Here is a 23,671-nt window from a genome sequence, read left to right on the forward strand (position 1 = left end):
GGAGGTCCCTGGCTGGGTGCCAGCTGGGCGCCTACTGGCCACCAATGCCCTATCCATATCAGTGGGATCTCATTCACAGAGGTCCTGTTCTTCATCTCTTTCCAAGACAAAATCACCTGCCAGATCTGCAGTGGTGTCTGCAGATCAGCCATGGGCTCAGACATCATCTGTCTTCCTCCCTATGGAGCCTCTAGAACTCTTTTTTGTCATCCCTGGGAAGAGAGACAGTCTTGACTCAATTAAGAGCCTCGTTCTCGTCTCTGGATGAGGCTGAACTACCGGGTTCATCCTCCCCTTCGATACTGGAGGACTTTGTCATATCAAGGCCTTTTGCACTGTGCGCCCACATTTTTGGGCATTCAGGTGGAGGTCCTGCATGAGAACACCCACAAGTTGGTGGATATTTTGCAGCCGTCTGACCCTGGGAGAGTTGCCCCCCTCCCACCCCGATCAACGATGTACTTCTGGAACCTGCTAAAGACATTTGGACCTCCAGGACACCTACTTCCATGTGGCGATTCTACTAAGCCACAGGAAATTCATTTGCTTTGTTGTAGGAGAATGTCATTTTCAATATACAGGCCTGCCATTTGGCTTCTTTTCTGATCCCCAAGTTTTCATTAAGTGTATGGTTATGGTTACTGCATATCTCAGGAGAAAGGGAAATCCATATCTTCCCATAACTCAACAACTGGTTGCTGAGAGGAGGATCCAGAGAGGAAGGTCTTGTTAACATCAGCACCATGTTATGCTTGCTCAACTGTCTGGGCCTCATTCTAAACACCGGAAAGTCGACCTTGGCTTCCACTAAAAAGTCGAGTTCATTGGACTGTTAGATTTGACAAGATCGAGGGTGTTCCTACTGACCGACCACTTCCAGGCAATTTGATGTCTCTGCCTAAGTCTGCAATGTCAGCCTTCCATGACAGTTTGGGTGTATCTGAGCCTATTGGGCCACATGTCTGCTTGCACGTAGGTGGTTCAGTTTGCAAGGCTGTGCCTCCGTCCCCTTCAAATGTTACTCAAGATGGTCTACTGCCCTAACCTTTGTTCACTGGACAAGCTGGTTCATCTCCCTCCACTAGTCCTAGACTCCTTACACTGGTGGACATGCCCATGGAATACTTGCTTGTGAGTTCTCTTCACCCGGCCCTCACCAGCCAAATTAGTGGTTACCAACACTTCCATGCTAGGATTGGGAGGCACACCTGGACTTGCTGAAGGTACAGGGATTGTGGTTGGGATGGGAGGCCTCGCTCCATATCAACATGCGGGACCTTTTGGCCATGTACAATGCATGCCATGCCTTCTGGGACCATATCAGACACTCAGTGGTTCACGTACTCAACTGACAATACCACCACAATGTACTATGTGAACAAGCATGAGGGAGAACGCTCAAGGTCACTCTGCCTAGAGGCGATCAATCTATGGCAGTTTTGCATCGAGGAGGATATTACTCCAATAGCTGTCCACTTTATCAGGGGTGCAAAATCATCTTGCAGACCACCTCGGCAGGTATTTTTCCCTGAGTCACAAGTCGTCCTGCAAGATGAATGTCCTCAGGGTCGTCTTCACCGCATGGGACATTCTCACGAATGATCTATTTGCTACGAAGGAAAACAGGAAACGTTGCCTGTTCTGCATTTGTGGGCGGGGGGTTCAATCCGGGTTCCTTCATTGATGCTTTCAATTGCAGCTGGCGGTTGATTTTCCTGTGTGCCTTTCCCCAATCCCGATCATTCCCCAGGTCATCCTCAAGCTCAAGGCAGATCAAGCCAAGCTTATCTTTATAGCCCCAGAGTGGCTGAGACAGTTCTGGTTCTCCAAATCTTCTTGCTCTATTGATTCAGTCTCCATATCACTTCTTCCCCATCCCACTCTCAACACTCTGCACTTTACAGCATGGCAACTCCATGGTTGAATGAAGAAGAGGAGCAGTGTTTGGCAACTGTCCACCAAGTCCTGCTAACAGTAGAAAGTCTTCTACCAGGATAGCCTACTCAGCGAAGTGGAAGAGGTTTTCGATGTGCTTCTTGGCTTGCGGGCTCCAATCAATGTGGACATCTTGGAGTACCTGCCTACACCTCAAGAAATCTGGACTTGCGCTCAGTTCATCAAGAGTGCATCTGGCCACAATATCAGCATTTCATCCCCCTATGCAGGAAAAGCGATCTTTGCCAGTGCTATGGTGATGAGATTTCTGAAAGGGCTTCTCTGTTTGTTCCTGCTGGTCCGAGAACCAGTCTCCTTGTAGGACCTAAACACGGTCCCTCTATTTGAGCCCCTAGCATCCTGTCCACTGGCTGCCTTGTCACGGAAAACCACATTGTTTGATAGCCATTACGTCTGCAAGAAGGGTGTGTGAGTTGCAGGCCCTGATGGCAGGGCCTCCTTACACACAGTTCTCCAAAAACCTTTGTGAGCACATCCGAAGTTTCTATCCTAAGCGGTGTCTCAGTTTTATCTGAACCAGATGGTGTATTTTCCTGCTTTTTTCCTCAAGCTGCATTCATCCTGAAGGAGCAGTGCCTTCATACTTTGGATGTCAGGTGACATCTAGCCTTCTATATGGATAGGACTAAACCATTTTGTGTTTTGCCTCGCCTATTTGTGTCATTTGCAGACTGCATGAGGGGTCAAGCGATCTCTGCAAAGACATCTAGATGGATAACATCTGTATCAAGGTGGCATGTGAGATAGCTTTGGCTGCACCTCCTCAGTGGGTATGAACTCATGCAATGAGAAGGCAAGCAATGTCAGCAGTGTTCCTCACTGATGTTCCATGTTGGACATTTGCAGGGCAGCCATGTGGTTATCAACCTGTACAATAACTTGAGTTCTTCAAGATGTTTTGTCCCTATGGATGCTCCATCATAGGATGTGTGTGTGCCCGTGCACTTTCGATCAGAGATACTAGCTAGCAGTGTCTGGTGGGTCTGCGCCGGCACACTGTATATCCTAGTGCTTTGGTGTGAAGATGTATAGGGAGGGAGGCATGCACCCACCATCACTCCAGTTTCTTCTCAACCACAAAGCTCAAAAGATTCCATGCAGATGGGATGAAGGGCAGGAGTTTGAGCATCCACAACACACAACATCTTGAAAAAATAGTCTACTTATCTGTAAACAGTATTCTTTGAGATGACTCTGCATATTCACACGTATGGTATTCTGCCACCTTGCGGTAGAATACTCTTTTAGCAATCTCAGCTCCATTACTCTCACAACCCACTCCTCCACTCAGCCATCCAACACACCGAGGGTGAGGCTATAAAAGGGATGGAGCACCCTTCCCGGCTCAATTCCTTCCACCAGAAAGCCATAGAATATCATTACAAGGACTCTGACAGAGAGGTGAAGGAGAACAGGAAGAATGAATATACAGAGCCACTCAAAGATGGTTACAGGTAAGTGTTGTCAGTTGTTCTCTCTGCATGCTGTGCCAGCTGTGCGCAGATAGCTGGCCCAGCAGACCTCGATCAAACTGCCCAAAGAGACCACAGATTCAGTTCAGTGGTGAAGGCACTCAGCCAGGTTTATTGTCAATGAAGCACAGTCCTAGTACCCTGTAGACTCTACAGGACCACTAATACACACATGCCCGTTAGAGTGGACCAGCTCAGTGAGCGGCATGACTTTCCACTCCTCCTTAGGCCAGACAAAGACACCCCCTCTGTGACCACTCTTGCACTGATGCAAACAAGTTAGCTATTGTCTCTCTGACGTGGTTAGTTACATGTTGGTTCAATCAAAACATCGCTCTCCATCACCCTGTCAATCTGACCTTATCTTTAGGAAGGGTCAATGTATTCCTGTATCTTTTTCTGGGAGTGTGTTTATACCATAACTTGATATCAGGGTTGTTCTGGTATGATTCTTCTGGAATGTGTTTATGCAAGTGTCCAGTGCCCAGCACTACTTAGGAGTATTTGTGTTTTTGCAACACTAGCCATGTTCTTGCCAAGTTCATGTTTCAGACAGTGAACCTGCAAGCAAGCATCTGCTTTGTAACAGGGCCTGACTTTTGTTAACTTTGCTTTATACCAGCAGGGCTTGAGTTTAGTTCAGGCCTTGGACCTCCTATCAGGCTCTTTATACCAGGCTCATGACTCAGACTCTCTCTTTCCACTACAGTAAGTTACCTTCATTTCTTCTTTGAGGGTGCTGCATATTCCCACTTACGGGATAGATTGATAAGCACTGCTTAGACAAACCTGGAGGTGAGAACAGACTATTCAGCTAAGTTGAATAAAGACTGAAGCTAAATCCAGAGCATAGTGCTTGGGGAAGGTGTGTACTGGTTACAGCTTTGTATATTTCAGCAACTGGCACCTGCCACAGACAAGCAAGGGAAGTAGCCACAGATCTAGTGGAAAGTGACCTGATTGAAGCAGGCATGGAAACTTTCACTAATGTATAACACTCAGCAATACAATGCTTGATCCACTGTGAAACAGTCTGGGAAGAAACCGTATGACCCATGTTATTCTTGGCATATGACTCAAACAGTAGATGTTTATAAAAACCCTTAGTCCTGTCCACATAATAAGTGAAAGGCCTTCTGGCATCTCGTATAATGGAGTACAGAGTCTCCCTTTGTTAGAATATAGTTTAGGGGGAGGAACAGTAAACCAGTAGACTGCTTAATGTGGAAATCAGGCACCACCTTAGGTAAGAACTGAAAATCAGGTCTTAGAACTACTTTGTTATGAAATGAAATAAATGGTGGATCAGCCATATGTGCCTTTAGTTCACTCACTCGCCTGTCAGATGTCATGGTAGTAATGAAAGCCATTTTCAGGGATAAATGATGCAAAGAACACTCAGCCAAGGGCTCAAATGGAAATTTCACCAACATAGTTAAGACCAAATCAAGGTCCCAAGAAGGGACAAGATCTCTAAGAGGAGGATACGCCTTCGACAGACCTTTCATAAACTCTTTAACTGAAGCATGAACAGGCAGTAATCTGCCATCAACTAGAGTATGATATGCAGAGATGGCTGCCAAATGAACCTTTAACCAGTGTGACAAAGCTCTTCTTCTACCTCGGTGGGTCCAGCACTTCCTTCTAGCGGTAGGTCAGGGAAGCGCTTCACCCCTTAGTGTTTCTTCCATCCTCTAGTGATGGTGGTGGTGGTGGGGTAATACAGTCACTCTAAGATGGCTACTCCCTGCTGGCTCCCGGTCCTGTTTCTGGTTCTCGTAGGCTCTTGCCCCGTCAGTGAATGGCTGGTGGTGGTGGTGGGGGGGGGGTGTGTGTGTGTCCAGTCCCATCTTTGACTCCGGGCCCCATCCCAGGAACCCTACAAGTAGCAGCGTCGTGCCGTGGCTTCAGGAAAGCTGCTAGCTTCCCTGGGTTACTTCCCCATGTCTTAATGTCCGCACCCTGCTCGGACAGGGGCCCTTCCTGGCCTCCTTGCCAGGAGAGGCTCTTGACCCCTGACAGCCCCACTGGGCATGGTAGTGCCGAACCAAATGTCCAGTTCAATCTTTCCCTTCTGGCAGGGTCTCTTCCCTTAGGCCTCCAGGCCTGGGAGAAGTCCTTTGGGCAGGGTTTTTCCCTCCCTCAGGCTTTATGCCTGCAGGGTTCTCTCCTGCCAGCGTCCTGCTCCTTCTCCATAACCCTCCCAGTTTCTGACAGCACCTTGCCTGTTCACACACTCTGGTAGCTCGCCTCACTCCCACAACTCCAGCCACACCCTTTCTCTGGAGGGGAGGCTTTTAACAAGTCCTAGGCGGGGCCTTGATTGGCTCCAGGTGAGTTAATTAGCCTGAAGTAACCCCTGCTCAGCTACCGGGGAAAAGGGATTTGCTGATCCTGGGGCTGATATATTGGCCTTTTAGCACTCTCAGGTAGCCATCTGGGCTGACCCTGTCACACTATTAGTTAGATAAATGTTGATTCTTTAAATACATCATGTGTTCCAGAACACAAGAAACAGAAACTAAACATGGAGGATCAGGCTTCCTGTGCATCCATGCCTGAAATCTGGACTACTTTGAGTGGTAGTAGTTTCTAGTGGATTGTTTCCTAGTGTTAACCAGATGCACAAATGAAGAACACAACTGCTTGAGTGCAGACAGAGTCAAAGTCCGATCACTCAGGTGAAGGACTGTGGGTCTGAGTGAAGAATCCTGAAAATCTGATGATGGGGAGAGGTATGAAAATTGCACTGATCAACTGAAGGGAATCTATGAACCACAGTTGACATGGGCAGGCCGGGGCAATGAGTATTATCCTTGCTCATTATCTTTTGTATCAAGGAAAAAGATGGGAAGGCATACATCAAACCGTTTCCCCAGTGCCATAGAAAAGCACCCGAAAGAGACAGACTGCTCCTGCCTGCTCCGGAACTTAAAAGCTGACACTTTCTGTTGAAAAACATGGTTATGAACCTTTCCATAACTGTTGTTGTTGGAGATGTGTTGCCTATGTCCATTCCAATGTAAAAGTGTTCGTGCCCCCAGCACAATCGCTGGAAATCTTTTCCTCGGTGGTATCTGTCGGGTCAGCTCTGATATCCTCTGGTAATGCCTTGTCTATAGTGCCTGTATAAAGGGCCCTGCCGACCCTGTGCCCCCTCAGTTCCTTCTTTCCAGCCAACTCTGATAAGGGTTAGGAGGGCAGGTCTTGAAATGGACATAGGCAACACATCTTAAAGAACAATTGTTATAGAAAAGTTAGTAACCATTTTTTCTTCTTTGAGTGCTTGCACATTCCATTCCAATGTCGGTGATTCCCAAGCAGTTGAATCGGTGGTGGGCTCTGGGTTCATGGACATGCCGATTGCAACACAGCCTGGCCAAATCTGGTATTGTCCCTGGCCTGCTGAGTGACGGCATAATGAGAAGAAAATGTGGGCACCAACGATCAATTGGCTGCTCTGGAAATGTCTTGAATAAGAACCTATGCTAGAAATGTCGCTGAAAATACTTGTGCCTTTGTGGAGTGAGCAGTTAGGATAGGCAGGGGTGGAACATCTGCCAGCTTGTAGCATGTGTGAATACATGACAATGAGATTCTCTGAGCTGAGATGGGGATGAGATTCTCTGAGCTGAGATGGGGAGACCTTTTATCCTGTCTGCAACCGCTACAAACAACTGGGTGGATTTCTGGAACAGATTGGTCCTTTCTATGTAGAAAGCTAGTGCCCACCTAACATCCAGTGAGTGGAGTCTCTATTCACATGTGGCTTTGGATAGAAAACGCAGGAAGGTAGCTTGATTGCTATGAAACAGAGACCACCTTTGGAAGGAAAGCAGGGTGAGGACACAACTGCACCTTATCCTTAAAGAAAAATGCATATGGAAGTGCCAAAGCGAGAGCAAGGATCTATGAAATCTTTCTGGACAAAATAATGGCCAGTAAGAAGACCACCTTCCAGAAGAGGTATAACAGGGATCATGTTGCCAGCTCAAATCGGGGGCCCCAGAAGCCTTGATAAGACCAGGTGTGGATATAGCCTCTCTATGCCCTTAAGGAAACGGACAGACACACTGCTTGAAAAGATGGAACGGCTGTCCATCCAAGGATGAAAAGCCAAGATTGCTGAACTTTAATCAACGAAATAGGTCCTGCTGTTTTGGGCACAGCAGGCATTCTAAAATGAACAGCAGCGACGATCACTTAGGTGATACATCCTGCTGGGATGACCATATGGAAAACCGCTTTTATTTCTCAAGGTATGTGACCCTATTGGAGGGCTTTCTGCTTCCTAACAGGACCTCGCAGACCTGCTTTGAGCAAGCTAGTTTTCCGGGATTTAGTCATGGAGCTTCAAGGCCATCAGATGGAGGGAGCCGAGGTTCAGATGAAGCAGACGACCATGGTCCTGAGATCAGGTCTGGATGTAGAGGTAGTGGGATCGGGGATGCCACAGAGAGGTCCATCAATGTGGCGAACCAGAGCTGTTGGGCCACGTTGGAGCTATTAGGATGATGCGTGCTCAGTCCTGCTTGGTCTTCAGCAGGATCTTTTGCACGAATGGAATAGGAGGGAATGCATAATACAGATGACCTGTCCAAAAGAGAAGGAAAGCTTCCGTGCAGAACCTGTGGCTGTGACCTTGAAGGAAGCAGAACTGGTGACACTTCCTGTTGTACCGGGTCATGAACAGGTCTACCTGGGGAGTCTGCCACTACTGGAAAATGAACTTTGTGACATCTGGGCAAAGGGACCATTCATGGTGATCAGAGAAGGATCTGCTGAGGTGATCTGCCAGCTTGTTTTGCCTGGCAGGTAGGAGGCCTCGAGGTGAATCAAATGGGCTATGCAAAACTCCCACAATTGAACTACTTCCCAACACAGGAGAAGAGGGATCTCCTGCCTGCCTGTTGAGGTAAAACATGGCCACCGTGTTGTCCATGAGAACCACATGAGGCAGGAACCCCTGACCCACCTGGAGGGGTCTGAGGCGTAGTCTTGTATACTGCAATACATAAGTACATGAGGCCATGTGATCCAAGAATATCAGGCAACTCTGGGATGTTGTAATCGGGTGATTTATTTATCACCCGATTTATCAGATTTATTAATCTGTGCATTTATTAGTAGGCCTAGGTCCCAAAATGTTAACTGAATGAGGTGGATACTGGACTCTACTTTAGCCCTGGTCTCGCCTCTGGCCAGCCAGTTGCCCAGGTATGGGTACACTTGCACTCCTTGCCTCCTCAAGAAGGCTGCTACGACTACCATACATTTTGTAAACATTTGTGGGTCTGCCAACAAGCTGAATGGGAGAACCACGAATTGATAGAGCATGTATCCCATGATGAGCCTGGGGAATGTTGTGTGTCTGAAAGATTGAAATATGAAAGTAGGCTTCTTTCAAATCGAGGGTGGCATACTGGTCTCCTGGATCCAGGAAGTGAATGATGTAAGCCAATGAGACCATGCAGAACTCTAGCTTCTTGAGGAAACTTGAGCTGGCACAGGTCTAGGATAGGCGTAAAAACCCCTTGAGCTTTCAGGATTAGGAAATAACAGGAGTAGAACCCTAGGCCCCTTAAATTCTGTGGAACCTCTTCCATGGCTCCCACCTATAGGAGTGACTGCACCTCCTGGGCCTGAAGTTGCTCATGAGAGGGGACCCGGATGAAGTATGGGGCTGAGGAGGAGAGGCAGAACTGAACTGAGGGGTATATCCCACTTCTATCGTGCTCAGCACCCAATGGTCCATAGTAATATGAGACCATGCCCAGAGGAAGTGGGACAAATGGTCTGCAAACAAGGGGAAACCGGATCCAGAAACTCTGTGACTGGTCTGGCATCTTCGAGCGTCCCATCAAATGGCCTGCTTAGAGCCCCCTGTATGTCTGGGAGGGGCATTGGTGCTGAAGAGGACAGGAGGACAGTGTGGGAGGACTCCATAACCACCCCTACTTGGGTGGCCCAAAATATGGGCATTCTCTTAAGCAGCTCCTGGTGGGCCTTATACTTGTTGTGGGAGGGCGACATTCCAGCTCCTGCCATGACCTTGTCAGAAGAGGAGGAGGAGGAGGCCTGTACCAGCGGAGGGCCTTCCTCATCTTTGGCACCAGCTGGATCCTATGGCGCTGGCTCCTGGTACTCGGCACCAGCCTTGGTACTGGAGCCAGGATTGGGCCCTGCCTGAAGGGGCAGCAGAAATCTTCTCTCAGAGTCCACTGAAGAGGAGCATCTAGACTGAGGTCCCTGCACTGCGAGAAATGTCCACGGGTTTCAAAAAGGCCACTGCATGGGTGCCTGCCAATGGCCAGGAGGCCAGGTGCCTGATGGCATGCCCTGGCATGGGTCCCCCGTCAAGTAGTGCTGACTTGAGGCGTATCAGGGTCGGCTCTTGGGATGGGAGGAATACAACCCCACCTCTGACTCAGAGGATGAGGAGTCTGTCTGGTGACAAAGGAGGAGTGGTTCCCATCAGTGCTGGTGACTGGAGCCGGGGTGGGGAAGACCAGGACTGGGCCATGATGGCCAGTTTCTCTTTAGATGGTACCGAGGGCCTCACTACCAAACTGTAGCCAGTGGCCACATGCTTTCTTCTGCCCACTGGCACTGACACCACCGACTCCTGTACTGCTGGGGATGCTGGTACTGACAACGAGAGAAGTCTCTTGCTGTAGTGAAAGCCTCCAGCGTGGAAGGCATTGCCATAGCACCAGTACTGTGCTGCTTTTCTGGTGCCAGGCTCAACGGTACCCACAAAGAGGCCATTTGACTGAGCTGCTAGAGCCATGGAGTGGCTTGACGCAGGTTGCTGTCCGCTCTGGTCACTGTGCCTGGCCATCCTTGGAGTTGGGGAATGTCCTCTTGGCTGGCAACTTCTTCTGTTTTTCCTTGGCACCGGAGATCATGAACAGTGCCATTATTCCCTGATGGGGAGAGGGGTACCTCTCACTGACGCCAAGATGCTCGGTGCTGAGTCAGAATGGCATGGCTCTGAGGAAGGTCTGAGCATTGCTTCCATCAAGATGGACTTCAGTCTAGCCTCCTGGTCCTTTTTGGTATGGGGCTTGAAGTCTTTGCAAATTTTGCAGCAGTCCCCAATGTGATCTTCCCCCAGGCACTTAAGAAAACTGGAGTGCAGGTCACTCAAGGGCACAGCCTTGCTGCAGGAGGCACAAGACTTGAAGCCCAGTGATCTGAGGCATGCCTCAGTACTGTGCTGCCTGTCCAGTGTCAGACTCGATACCTGCAAAGAGGTCATTTGACTGAGCTACTGGGGCTGCGGGAACTCCGCTAATAATGGAGAAAACTAGCGATTAACTACTAAAACTGAACTATATACAAAAATAGAGGGAAACGAAGTCCACTGAGAAAAAATCTTCCAAAAGCAAGGTTAGAACAGTTCCAGCGACCATCACAGGCGGTAAGAAGGGACTGAGGAGGCGTGGGGTCGGTGAGGCCCTTTATACTGGTGTTATGAATGGGCAGCATCTGAGGGCGCTAGGGCTGACCTGACGGATACCACTGAGGGAAAAATTTCCGATGACTGTGCGTGGGGTGTACACACCTACACTGGAATAGACGTGCAAGCACCCAAAGAAGAACTTGTCAAGAACAGTCCACAATTGGTCGACCCCATCTGGGCAAAAAGGTCTGAACCAACTGGTCCTTCAGGGACCGCTCGTGCATCTGGGAGGCATCTCTCCTGAGGCGATAAGCAATTACATTGTTTTCCCCTTTCAAATGTATTGCTACAGGGTAAAGGTTGTGGCGGATGCAGCAATCCCCTAGCTTTATCACCTCCGTGCACAAAGAGATGGAGTGCACCTTCCCTTGTTAATACAATACATTGCCTGATTTATTGTCCGTTACTACCTGCACAAACTTCCTTTGTAAGTGAGGGAGGAACAATTGGTGGGCCAGCTGAACAGCTCTTTGTTCCAGTACATTCCAGTGCAGATTGAGGGATCAGAGTTGCAAAATTCAGTTTTTAGTTAAGAAATTGCCTGGTTCCTGTATTTTTAAAATGATTTCCAACTGCATCAAGTTTTCCAGTAAATCATTTAAAGATTACGTTACCATTTTACCTTTTCACTCATAGAAGAGTTGACTGATGTTTGCAAGTTGGTTGAATTATTTTTGAATGCTCAAATATTACTATATAGGTAATCTATCATTTCTGTTCAGTGTATTCATAATGACCATTTTTATTTAATAATCTGTACAGACTGTGTCTCTTCAACTGTCCCTACAGTAAAACCACTTTGAAACTTCATGTATTATTTATTTAAATCCATCTATTTCTACTTTAGGTTTATGTGCGGTTAAGGCCATTCTTCAGAGAATTCCTGGAACGTATGTCTCAGATTTATGAGGTAATAATACTTAGATATCTTCCTTAAATTTATTTTTATATTATGTATACTCATATTTATATGATGCTAAATAATGCAATAATGATACAACTTTTTCCTCCTTTAATTTATAGATCATTCTTTTTACTGCTTCTAAGAAGGTGTATGCAGACAAGTTACTCAACATACTAGACCCGAAAAAGCAACTGGTCAGGTAAACTTGATTAAAAACTAGTGTAAATATCTAATGTTAGGCTAACCAATTTATTTTTCACAGATCTATAATTAAGAAATCAATCATTACGTATTAACTTATTTGTTGTAGTTTGACTATGTGTGTAAGTATGAAGGGGGGAAATGAGAGGTAGTAACTGAATTATTGTACAAGGGATAGTAGTGACATAAGCCCCAAGCCAGCTTTGTACTCCGGTCTGAGGCTTAAAAATATATGTATCCATCCATCCATCATAACATATTTGAGATTTACTCATTGCAAGCATAATTCTTTTACCACCTGTTTCTCTGCTACCTCATCAATATTCGCTGTCTTTGAGTGTATATAAAGAATAAAGAAAACAAATTGGTTTTGACAGAAAATAATTCGTTATTTGATTACTTTAAAAATTAACTAATTTGTAAAGGATAATTCATAAAATTAATTTAAAATCACTTATCTGCAGAATCAGAATATTTGTATCTTTCATTCAAGCATGAGATGATTTGTTGATGATTCTGATGACAAAGTTATTTAGCTTGATTCATTTCCTAATCTCTTCTCTGGGCTGTAATGTAGAGGTGTCTTGGATTGCTCAGGAACAATTCATGAAGATTTTTAAGGAAATGGTGTTGGAAGGGATTTGCATTGTGATCCTCATATGGAAGGAAGGTAGACTTTTTGGGTGGGAAAGTTAAAGCAGAAAAAAGGGAAAATCTTCAGGGATCCATCCAAAACATATCCCTACTAAGGAGAATAAATAATATGTCTTCTCTGATTAGGGAATGTAAGATACTATGCCCATGAGCATATTTGCGAACTTTTAATTTGCATCGTTTGCTGAGAAAACATAGGGTGAAATTCCAGCCCCGTTGAAGTATATGGCAAAATTTGCATGGACTTCAGTGAGATCAGGATTTTTCCCATTGTTTTTAGAGTATGGGGCACCAATCATAATTTATTTTAAGACTTTAAAAATATATTATCAAGTTGTTTTAATCCAAATATTTTACACTTTTTAAAATTTCAATATTATAATAGAAAATGTTCCCATTTCACATAATTGATAGTTTTATGTAAATCAATACAACATAAAATACTAAGCCCTCTGGGGCTTGTTTGTACAGCACAGCAGAGCTCTTGTCTGTGATTGGGACACTTACATACGATAGCAGTACAAATAATAGTAGTAACACTGATAAATAAAAAGTGACACAGTGTATAGGTTCTGCGCATAAGCTAAAGCTATATTTAGGCCTGGCAGAATTTGATTTTTATATTTTTATAATTTTGACAGATATCTATTTTTAAGCATTTTTCTTTTCTTTTTATTGATTTAAATTTTCACAGTTGCAGGAAATTATGGGAAAGTCAGACAAGAGGGTTCTCAGACAGTAATTATTTAATGATAGTAGATGTTAAGATTTAAAAAGTTAAAGCTTTATAACTGTTAAAACACAAATTGTCAACATCACGTGTCAAAATATACAAAGTAAATATCCTTAAATCAAGCTCTAATAAGTTCTCAAGGAGCATTTTTCTTACTTTGCCTATCTGTACATTTAGATTATTATCTATGCAAATATTTTTTGTCGATTTGTAGTGTGTATGGTGAAATCATCATTTACAGACATTTACTGATAAAAATGTCCCACCCTAGCCATATGCTAGCCTAGCCCTAGGAATTATGTTGAGGAAGTTGTACGGCCATTATTGTACAGGAAGTGAGACTGTGATCACAATGGTCTCTTCAGGTCTTGAAATCTATGAATTTATATTTAAGGATTATAAATACAGAAGTACATTTTATCTATTTATAGAATCTAAACTGTGCGACTTTTAGTTAAATACAACTTCAGTATTGGTGTGTTTTTACAACAAAAACTTGGAATCTGGACAAATTTCTTGTACCTTTTAAAAAAAGTTGTTCACGAACAGAGTCACTACTATGATATTCACCTTGCCAGTGTCCTCCTTAACATGCAGTAATAATATTCTTTTATATTGTTTTTAGGAAATCTAAACAAGTTTTTAGATGCATTTCATCTCCTTGAGTCGGCATTATAAATTTGTTTTGATGGGTCTCCAAATATAATCAAATATGAGTAACATAAAAAGGAATTATAAATATTGAAGGACTCTTCCCATGGGAGGTTACATGGTTATCCCATTAAGAATGAGAGTAATGTATATGTAATACTTCACAAGTCTCTCTCAAAAGTTTTTTACAGCTCTAATTTTTATGACTCAGAATGCAATTTTACACTTATTGGGACAGGATAGATATAATGAAATGGCTGGTGCATCTGAACTATATTCTAAGAATTTGCGGTGGCTCCACACTTGTGAAAAGCTGACATCAAGGCTTGATTAGTTTTGACATTAGCCTAAAGGTAATTTGTCATGCACTCCACACACATGACTCAGATTCTACATATAAAATTGTTTGTCCCTGAGCCATCAGCTTGTTTTCTTCCATAGTAACAGTGGGAGCTGCAGCCCTTCTTGAAATTAAACATTTCAGATACATCTTTTTTAAAAAAAGAAATTCACTAAATCAGATTTCCTAAATTGTTTGAACAGCCTTAGAGATAAGAAAATGTAAAGCTTAGAAAGATGCATTTAGATTTTAATATAATTTTAATGTAACCTATATTTGAAAGTCACTTTATTCTATAGTTGATAAGGAGATGAAGCTTCAGTTGTATTTTTAATATTACTTTACACAACCTGAATCCTTTTGCTCTAGCCAAACATTTCTAATGATTATACAGCCTCTCTGTGTCAGATTAAATGGGAGTAGGGTAACTGGGGGGGAAAAAGCAGTTGATGGAATGTTTTGGCCTTGAGGCTTTTCTCAAGCTGTTATAACTTAACTAGGTTAATTGGCAACACAGGTAACATTCCACAGAAAACATTCCTTCTGATATTTTCTATTTTGGCATGTACAGGGATAGGGAGGCTGTGTTTTCTACTGGTTAGAGCAAAGGACAGGAAGCCAGGAGAGTCCTGGGTTCCATTGTGGGGATAACCACTGACATACTGTGTGACCTTGGGAAGTCACTTGAGCTCCTCGTATGCCTCTGTCAACTCATCTGGAAAACTGGTTAAAAAGCAGGACCTCGCTGACAACCAGATGCTGCATCTAAGCTGTCATGGGTAAATGAATTATAAAAAAAGTACAGAATTTCATTAATCCCGCTCTTTGGTTTTAAACATTATATTTTTAGAGAAACATGCAAGTTCCATTTTAAGACATGGTAATACTTGAATATAAGGTCTGCCTATTTGGTAAGAATTTTGATGATAAAAGATTAGGCCAAAAGAAAGAGCCTGTTTATAAAACGAGCAGTTTCTTAAGAAGAGCTAAGCATACCAGGAAAGAAAAATTAAGATTTTAACTTGCATAACACTTGGTAGCATTTAATTTTCTTATTCTCTGTGCAACATATTTTTTTTAGCTACTAAATTAATTATTATTTTCCTTTAACCCATAGACATCGACTTTTCCGTGAGCATTGTGTTTGTGTACAAGGAAATTATATAAAGGATTTAAATATCCTTGGTAGAGATCTTTCAAAAACGATCATAATTGACAATTCACCACAAGCCTTTGCCTATCAGGTAAGCATTTTTACGATAGCCAAACTTTTTAGAATTTGTAAAAATCGTCTCTGAAAAAACATTTTAACTGAGTAAATTAAGAAAATGATAGGTATAAAAAAAAAAGTACCTAACTCACTTGTAATTAATTCACCTCAAAATATGCAGGGTACTTTTCAATATGGACTTTTTATCATTTTAGGTGCTCCTTGAGCATTTCAAAAATAGTATAATTTTAAAAAGTTAAATAATGGAAGAGAAAAGAATTTTTGTGTGGCAAACATTAATTCTGAAGAACACAATACAACATTTCCTTTGTATTCTAATTCTGTCTCTAGTGATCCTTCAGCCTCTAGAAAGCTCTCCATTAAGTACTGCACCTGACAAGGTCCCAAAGCTGTGACAAAATACCCATTCTCTGCCTTTTGCTGGTAATATCCTTATAAATTGTCCATTAACAATCGATTCAGCAACCTGGGCCCTGGACATTTTCCAGGTGGAGCCACTTCCAGTAGTGTTCCTTCAACTGCTATGCACTTATCTGAAGTCTGGCCCCCTTGGGAATAGTTTTGGATCCAAAACATTGGCAGTGGGTTTCCTCAGAAATGTCCCAATAGTCAAAAATAGTGGACTTTTTTTATAGTCCTGACTGTTTCCATGTCCAGGTTATGATAGACTGCCTGTGCTGGATCCATCAAGTATGGAGCCATACTCAAAGCTTGCTGTTCAGGGGGTTACTAGTGCTCTCAAATATAATTAAAAAGCCCTCACAACCATCATCCAGCTGCATCTTGATTGACTTCAGGGGAATTGGTGAGGGACCAGTTTAGGCAGAAGTGTGCCCTGCTGGGACTCCTAGGGAATGCAGGGTTAGCTTTAACTGTTGCATCATCATCATCTTGTGGAGCTCCTGCTGCCAGGTCATTAGCTCCCTCAGCAGCAGTTGCTGCTTGCCACTGCCCCTGCATCTCAGCTAACCATTCATACGACTGCTTGGGTTCCATCTTGTTCAGACCTGCTGAGTTCTATCTCCTTTTATGGGTTTTTTTTTCTTTGCCACCGTATAAGGTATAAGCTGCCACATTCTCAACCACTTGTGGTGGGTGGGAGCCCCTGGAGTCCACCCCAGACCAGGTTTGGATTGCTTCCCTTCTCTGTCGCTCACTGTCCTTCCCCTGCTCATGGTATGCTAGTGTGTCTCCAAACAAAAAGGTTCTTTCCCCTCTTCTTGAAGACAGGGAGAGTCAAAGTAAAGGAAAAATAAAAGTGCTCAGTCTCTTGGTCACTCCTTTGGGGTCTGGCTTGTTTGTAGGCTCTTTAGTGTCCTGGTCAGGAATTAGAGTCAATCCTTAGGCTTCCCCTTTTCGTAACATCCATTCTGTACCTGATCCAGGCAGACTGAGGAGCAGCAGTGTCTTTGACCATATTCCTCTTCACTGATCTAACCCTGTAAGCAGCTGTCTCTGAGGCACTGCAGTTTCCCCTCGTTGCCATCCCTTACTGTGGTAGTCTTTTCCTTTTCAAGATTCTTCCAGACAGAACAGGCCCTGCAGGTGTGTCTGGTTAATGCTGGCTGAGCCCAGAAGAGCTCGTTACCTTCCTCCTTAATAGGGTCACAGCGTGTCCCCTCACACCTGCCAAACTCCATTTGATGTATTAAGTTTATAACCTGATTCTGGAGATAGCTCACCCTCCCCATTTCAGAAAAAATGCCTTCTGCCTTGTTCTCCTATTGTGTTAATATTAGTATATTTGTGTGTGTGTGTGTGTGTGTGTGTGTTTGTTTATATCGATGAATGCATATATACATAAAAACTTTGCTCAGACTGTTGAGGTTGCAAAGACAAGTACTCAAAAGCTAGGTCTCAATAATTATTTTTATTTTGGAAAGTGGTAGGCAATCTTAATATGTGGATGGCTGCTATTTGCCTTACAAAATAAACATCTATATCCCAATCCATGGGGGGCTAATGATAAAAAATTAAATACAATGGTAAATTTTTTTGTTTGTTTGCAAAGGCGTCCAGACTCTGATAGGCAAGGTTTAACTGTATACTGATTTCCTTAGTAGCTTATCTTTTACCCAGCCTGATATAGCCACAGTATTAAAAGTACTGTGACTGGATCCAAAGTGTTGTGAATTAAAAGTATATTTACTGTGTATGTCAGAGTTAATGCTGTTAGGTTTTGAAGGAATTTTATATGTTCTAAACAATTACTGAAATACAAATTTTGTCAGTTTTAAGTCTCATTCATTTCAGTGAGGCCCTGTTAAACTCAACTTCACTTGCATATAAGCATTGGGGTCAGCACTGGTTTTACAAAAGTCTGCAGTATCTGCCTATATTTGAGCACTTTCTGAATATTTCTCTGCACTTCAGTCCAACAGAGGTTTTGGTGCTAACAATTTCAGCATTGATGTAGAGTATCACTAGTGTTCCTTTTTAAAAGTTTTGTGCAAAGGAGGGATATTTTTTACAAATGGATTTTAAAACAACTTCTAGAGCAAAAATATGTATTGATAAGTTCTCTTGGCACAAAATACATTTTACATAAAATACACTATATTGGGGTGGTCAAACTGTGGCTCTTTTACAGTTAAAGTGCGGCTCACAGAGTCCCTTATGCCCCTCTCCCCCGTTCTCTGCCTACCAGACTGGGGTGAGGACCTCAAAACTTCTGCCCTGCAGCAGGGTGGTGGGGCTAAAGGATTCTGTCCAGTGGGGAAGGGGGTCTTGGAGCATCAGTAAATTTGGGCACCCATGCACAATATCATCAGTGGTTTTTTCACAGAAATTCAGCATAAAAATGAACATATCTATGATTTTATTTTAGCTTTCAAATGGAATTCCTATAGAGAGCTGGTTCATGGATAAAAATGACAATGAACTCCTAAAATTAATTCCTTTTCTGGAGAAACTTGTAGAGCTGGTGAGTCATTTAATTTATTCATCATTTTTCATATACATTCTAGGTAAAGTTTCAAAATTGCCTACCTGATTTAGGAGCCTACATCACTAGGAAACTTTTGAATATGTTACTTAGGAACTTTCCAAAACTACTCCTTGTCTGGATAATAATCCAAAATATGTATAGGGAGTACTCATTATTTTATTAGTAAAAAGCAGAATGTATTGGGCTGAGTACATGGCTAAAAGCCAAGAATTTCTGAGATTAGAACCAGTTCTGACACTACCTATGGGACCTTTGGTTATGTGACTTGCCTACCTGCATCTGTTTCCTCATGTGTTAAACAGAGATAAACTTCTCAGCGAGTTGTTGTGAATGTTAATTAGTTGTTGTAAAGCTCTTGGAAAATATAAATCACTGTGTAAGTGGTGTTGTATTATTTTGTATACTAACATCATTTAAAAACTTCATAACTCTTAAAATCTGAAGTATAGATGCATTTATTATTTTAAAACCTATAATTTTATTTTTCTCTACAGAATGAAGATGTCCGACCTCACATCAGAGACAGATTTCGCTTGCATGACTTGTTACCCCCAGATTAAATACCAAGCCTTTTGTCAAATTACTGAAGGGGGAGAAAATGCAGGACCCTTTTGGACTAAAACAAAAACATTGCCATTACTGTTGAAATTTTGCATTTTTGTACCCCGTCTTGCTTTTCTTATCTTTGGTGCCCAACAGTAATCAAGGGTTACAGAAAGAGACTTTATATATCTCAGATCAAATACATACAGTACAATACAGTAGGTAGGCGAGAACAGAAAAGTCTTTAGAACTAGTGCAACTCCAATGAAATTTTTTTATGTACAGGACATCTGCAGTTTATAAAGAATTCTGTTTCTGCCACCAGCAGTTTGACCTGTAGAAATACAGGATTTTATGATATAACAGAGATTGAAAATGGACTCTTATTTTCTCTCTGTTTGGTGCTCTAAGTGGGTTTGTAGCCACTTTTCTGTTACTTTAAGATTCTCATTTCAACAGGAATGGCCAGTAAAAGTTGTTTTATTTTTCCTGTTAAGGTTTATAACCTTTTTACATTTTTGACCTGTATTAGCTTAGAATTTCATTATGCATTCCTTTTAGTTGAGGCGCTTCATAGTTTTTTGAAAATAGCCAAATTTTATTAGTTTTTTATTATACAATTGAATGGCCGTTTTCCTGCTTTGTCTGCCTGCATACTGTATATTTGTTTAAAAATATTCTCTAGTTTTAGTCCATGTAAGTTTCATTTAGAAATACCTGCATTTATATTTTGTTTCTGTAATATTCTACTGTAGTTGAAATCTTTTCAAAAATCAAGAGACTGGCTAGATACGAATATAAGTGACTAATATTCAGAATATTTAAACCATTGTGATGGCATGTACTCTGGACAGACAATATCTTGCAGTGGCACACTCAAGTGATGGACAAGGAATACCTCAGATTATACTGTGCATGCAAATCTTTAAAGAGAATTATTTGGTCACCTGTTGGGTTTGATGCAAATCAATTATTGCTGCCTTCGGATTCCTCCAAGAATGAAGTATTCTGCACAGTGGCTCAGTATTTTAAGATGTTTTGCATGGACTGTTGGTACCTCTGTTATGCTGTTTGTTACAATCAGTTTTAAACTTCGTGTAACAGTGAAGGTACCTAACAGTAACTATGCATAATTCTGTGGTACAGTACACTCCCATGCCACCAGTGCAGTTAATATGCTATCAGAGTGGTTTTCTACGCTATATGGAAATAGTCTTCAAGCCTGGGTTCTCTAATGCAGCTACCACAAGAGGTTGATATTTTTATAATGGTGTGTAATCTCCTTTTCAGGAGGCTTTTTATGGAAGGTATAATTTGTAAAAGTTAGGATGCTTTGCCTCTCGACTGCATTAACATGCCACAGGCTCGGACTGTTTTTGTGTAAAGGATGTCACAGAACGGCACTTTTTCTAAAGAGAAGTTTGATATTTTGTATGCTTGTTAAGAAAGAACAGTATTGGAAATTAAAGGTGGACAACTGATAATTGAGAAGTATGTCAATTAATTTTTTATGTATATTACCTGTTTACTTGTACAATTTTATTGTACAAATTACATGCAGCTTCATTTTCAAATGAGTCCTTAAAATAAGGAAAATCTTTTTAGGAAAACATTTAATTTTGTATTTTTGATTTTAAAAGGCATGAGTTATGTCAACTTTTTCCAGTGTATTAATGAAGATTTTAACTTTTCATCAGGTTGAGTGTTTTCTTACTATATTATCTGTTGTGTATGTAGCTAGCACATTGTGTCAATGAATTGTTAAAAAAAATAGCATGTAGAGCAAGCCTGTTTTGTGGAAAATCCTTATTCATTAAAAAAAAAAGTCATCATGGCAGATTTTCTGCAAAAAAAAAAAAAAAAAAAAAAAAAAAAAAAAAGTGAAAAGCATTTGCAATTCAGAATACTGATTTTTTTTTTTTTTTTTTTTTTGTATTTAAAGAAAGGTATTTTGCTTGCAGGAAAGAAATACTACAGATTCATTTTAATGAGAATCTTTTAAATGTATTTATCTTTAGGGCATCTGGGCATCTTTACGCTGTTTGTCTTATGTCTTTATTGAAATAAAATGTACATAACATTACCTTTATATATGCTTTTGCGCAGACCTGTGACCCCCAGAACGATCCCCCCTCCCTCCTGTTTTATGCTAATGTAATGGATACACGTCTAGATTTGAAAATGGTCAGCTTTGTGTTTGAATTGCTGCAAGATTCTCCCACAATTTTTAAATTATTATTTTTTAATCTCTCTCTCAAACATAAATCTAAGATTTTTTTAGTTAATTTAACAATGAAATCCTGTTCAGAGTGGAACTTCTTCCAAATTACCATAAATAATATGCTATATCGTATTAGGATTATTTTTTTATTCATTGCTAAATAAATCTAGCATAATGGAACTACCTTGAATAAATTACTCATGGACATTCTTTGTGACTCAATAAAATGGTACAAGGTTACCACCGATTAGAATAATTTTCCTAAGCATTTGTGTTCTAATTTACACCATTTTGAGTAAAACTATTATGTCATGCTTTCTGATCACTGAGGAATATTGGAATATGAGATATTACAAAATGGCTTCTAGGAAATGTAGGGAAAATGAGTGATTTAGTACTACCTAGGTGAACAACAAAAATAACCTATATAGACTGCTCCATAATACATACTAAATACTAATATGTTAACATGCTGCAAATCTGTTTTTTTTTTTATAATCATGCTTTGCAGAATGTATTTTTTAAAATTAAGCTTATAAAAATGTTAGATACTTCTGATCTACATAATCTTTCCATCTAGTGCACTTAGATCTAATCTGATTTTTTTTTCTTGTTTTTTTCTCTTCATTTTGTTGGATTCTAGGATGGAGTGGATTGACATGGTTTAAGTGCTACTCTGATCTTAGAATCTCATACACAGCTAATTACAACCCAAAATTGTCACTAACAACTTTGGGGGGTTTGGGTGTATAAGGTATTCAGGTGTGGGCCCCTTTTGAGTTACTTCACTATTACGCAATTAACCTTGTAAGCGTATCACTTACTTTGATTTTATTTTTAGAAAATTTATCAGAGGCATAGCATGCTGTTCTCTTTCCACACGTAAATCCTTGGTGATTTTATTTGCTGTTTTTAACTAGAGCCCGCTGTTTGTATGGTCCTTTTACGTGCTCTGCATATGTTCCAGTCTAGCTTTGATAATTTTTCCTTCTGACAGCAGAACTATATATACTAGGATGAAAGATTATTACTATTTTTTAGGATTTTGCAATATATCATGAGGCTTTTTAAAAAATTTCAATGTTTATATAGAAGAGTAACTGCATAGATTTTATTGTTTTGTTTGTTAGTTCACATTCAGTTAGGAAAATGTTTTTCATTATTACTCAAAAACTTCTGAAAGTCTGAATTCTTAAAGGCCTCAACAAATATCTATCAAAGGCATACTTCTGTTGGCAGTTCCTTGTCAACCAAGTGTAGACTTAATGATACTGCATCAAATTTCCCCAAAACCCTGATTCAGCAAAGCATTTAAAGTTAATCACATGCTTAAGTGCTTTATTGAATCACGTTAATCACAAAGCTTGTTTGGACGTTTGACGAACATTGTACAAGAAAGTAAACAGTCATGTGTGCCTCCATTTTCCTTTGTTTTCTCTTCTGCTCATAGCTTCCTTGGAGTGTTTGAATTGCTAATCCCATTACTTTACTCTTTGTTTAAACATCTTCACTTTAATCAACTCCATTCTGTTATCATATTACAATTGATTCTGAGTATTAAAATTAATTTGGCAATTTAACTTCAAATTGCAAAGTCATCCTCTGGTGATACTTTATCAGAATTGACAATATGCTCTTTATTTCTGATACTGAAATATGAGACGGAAAATAATTCATTTAATTTTCCCATCACTTCGTGAGTCCTGAAGGGCTAATGGGGATAGTATAAACTTATTGTTACTAAAGTCAGCAGCTATGAGCCAGAATTAATGAGAAATTCTCATTTTAACATATTTTTTCTAACCACTTTAAGCTTTTAAGAGTTAATGATCCCAATCTGAGGCAGCGCACAATCTATTTTGCACCACTCCATTGGTGCAAAGCACTCCTAAATCCAGTGGGGATCCAGTCAATAGAGGATCTCCCCTTCATAGGATGCTTGGGTTACACAGAGCCATAGTGGGTCCCTGTGGCTACGTTATGGGGTATGGCTATAACACCCAGGTGGCCTGGTGATCTGTGATTAAGTTACTAGACCTTCCCCTATGACTGGGGACAACTAGCACAGAATGGAATTGGAAGAATGGAATGGTGACTTTGCACCCTCTTCCATCCCACAGCAGCACCAAGTTACTCCTTGATGGCAGCTATGTGGCTGGGCTGGTAAACCCTATTGTAGAAGCCGCCTTCGTTAAACTAATAATCTTCAAAATTATTGAAATATAAAATATTAGATCCTGATGTTTAACAGGATAACACAACAAGCCATTGCATATATGTAGATATTAATTTAAAAAGTGACCAAGTCTATCTACTTGTTTTCCTATACAAGTTCAGACTGACAAGTTGTGCT

The 23,671-nt window shown here is 41.4% G+C and overlaps 1 protein-coding gene across 1 annotated transcript in view; it reads left to right on the plus strand.

Annotated features, from left to right (window-relative positions):
- Positions 1–21,180, plus strand: part of CTDSPL2 (CTD small phosphatase like 2) — a 65,776-nt gene extending 44,596 nt beyond the window's left edge. Inside the window, exons 9-13 of the mRNA XM_067555451.1 lie at positions 11,741–11,803; positions 11,917–11,996; positions 15,494–15,620; positions 18,435–18,530; positions 19,049–21,180. Coding sequence (XP_067411552.1) covers positions 11,741–11,803; positions 11,917–11,996; positions 15,494–15,620; positions 18,435–18,530; positions 19,049–19,114 — 432 coding nt within the window. The 3' untranslated portion in view covers positions 19,115–21,180. The remainder of the gene's footprint in view (positions 1–11,740; positions 11,804–11,916; positions 11,997–15,493; positions 15,621–18,434; positions 18,531–19,048) is intronic.
- The last annotated feature ends 2,491 nt before the right edge of the window (positions 21,181–23,671 follow it).

The sequence above is a fragment of the Emydura macquarii genome, unplaced genomic scaffold (assembly GCF_026122565.2).
Source record: "Emydura macquarii macquarii isolate MOO-44397 ecotype Brisbane River unplaced genomic scaffold, CSIRO-AGI_Emac_v2 contig_1644, whole genome shotgun sequence".
Lineage (NCBI taxonomy): Eukaryota > Metazoa > Chordata > Testudines > Chelidae > Emydura > Emydura macquarii.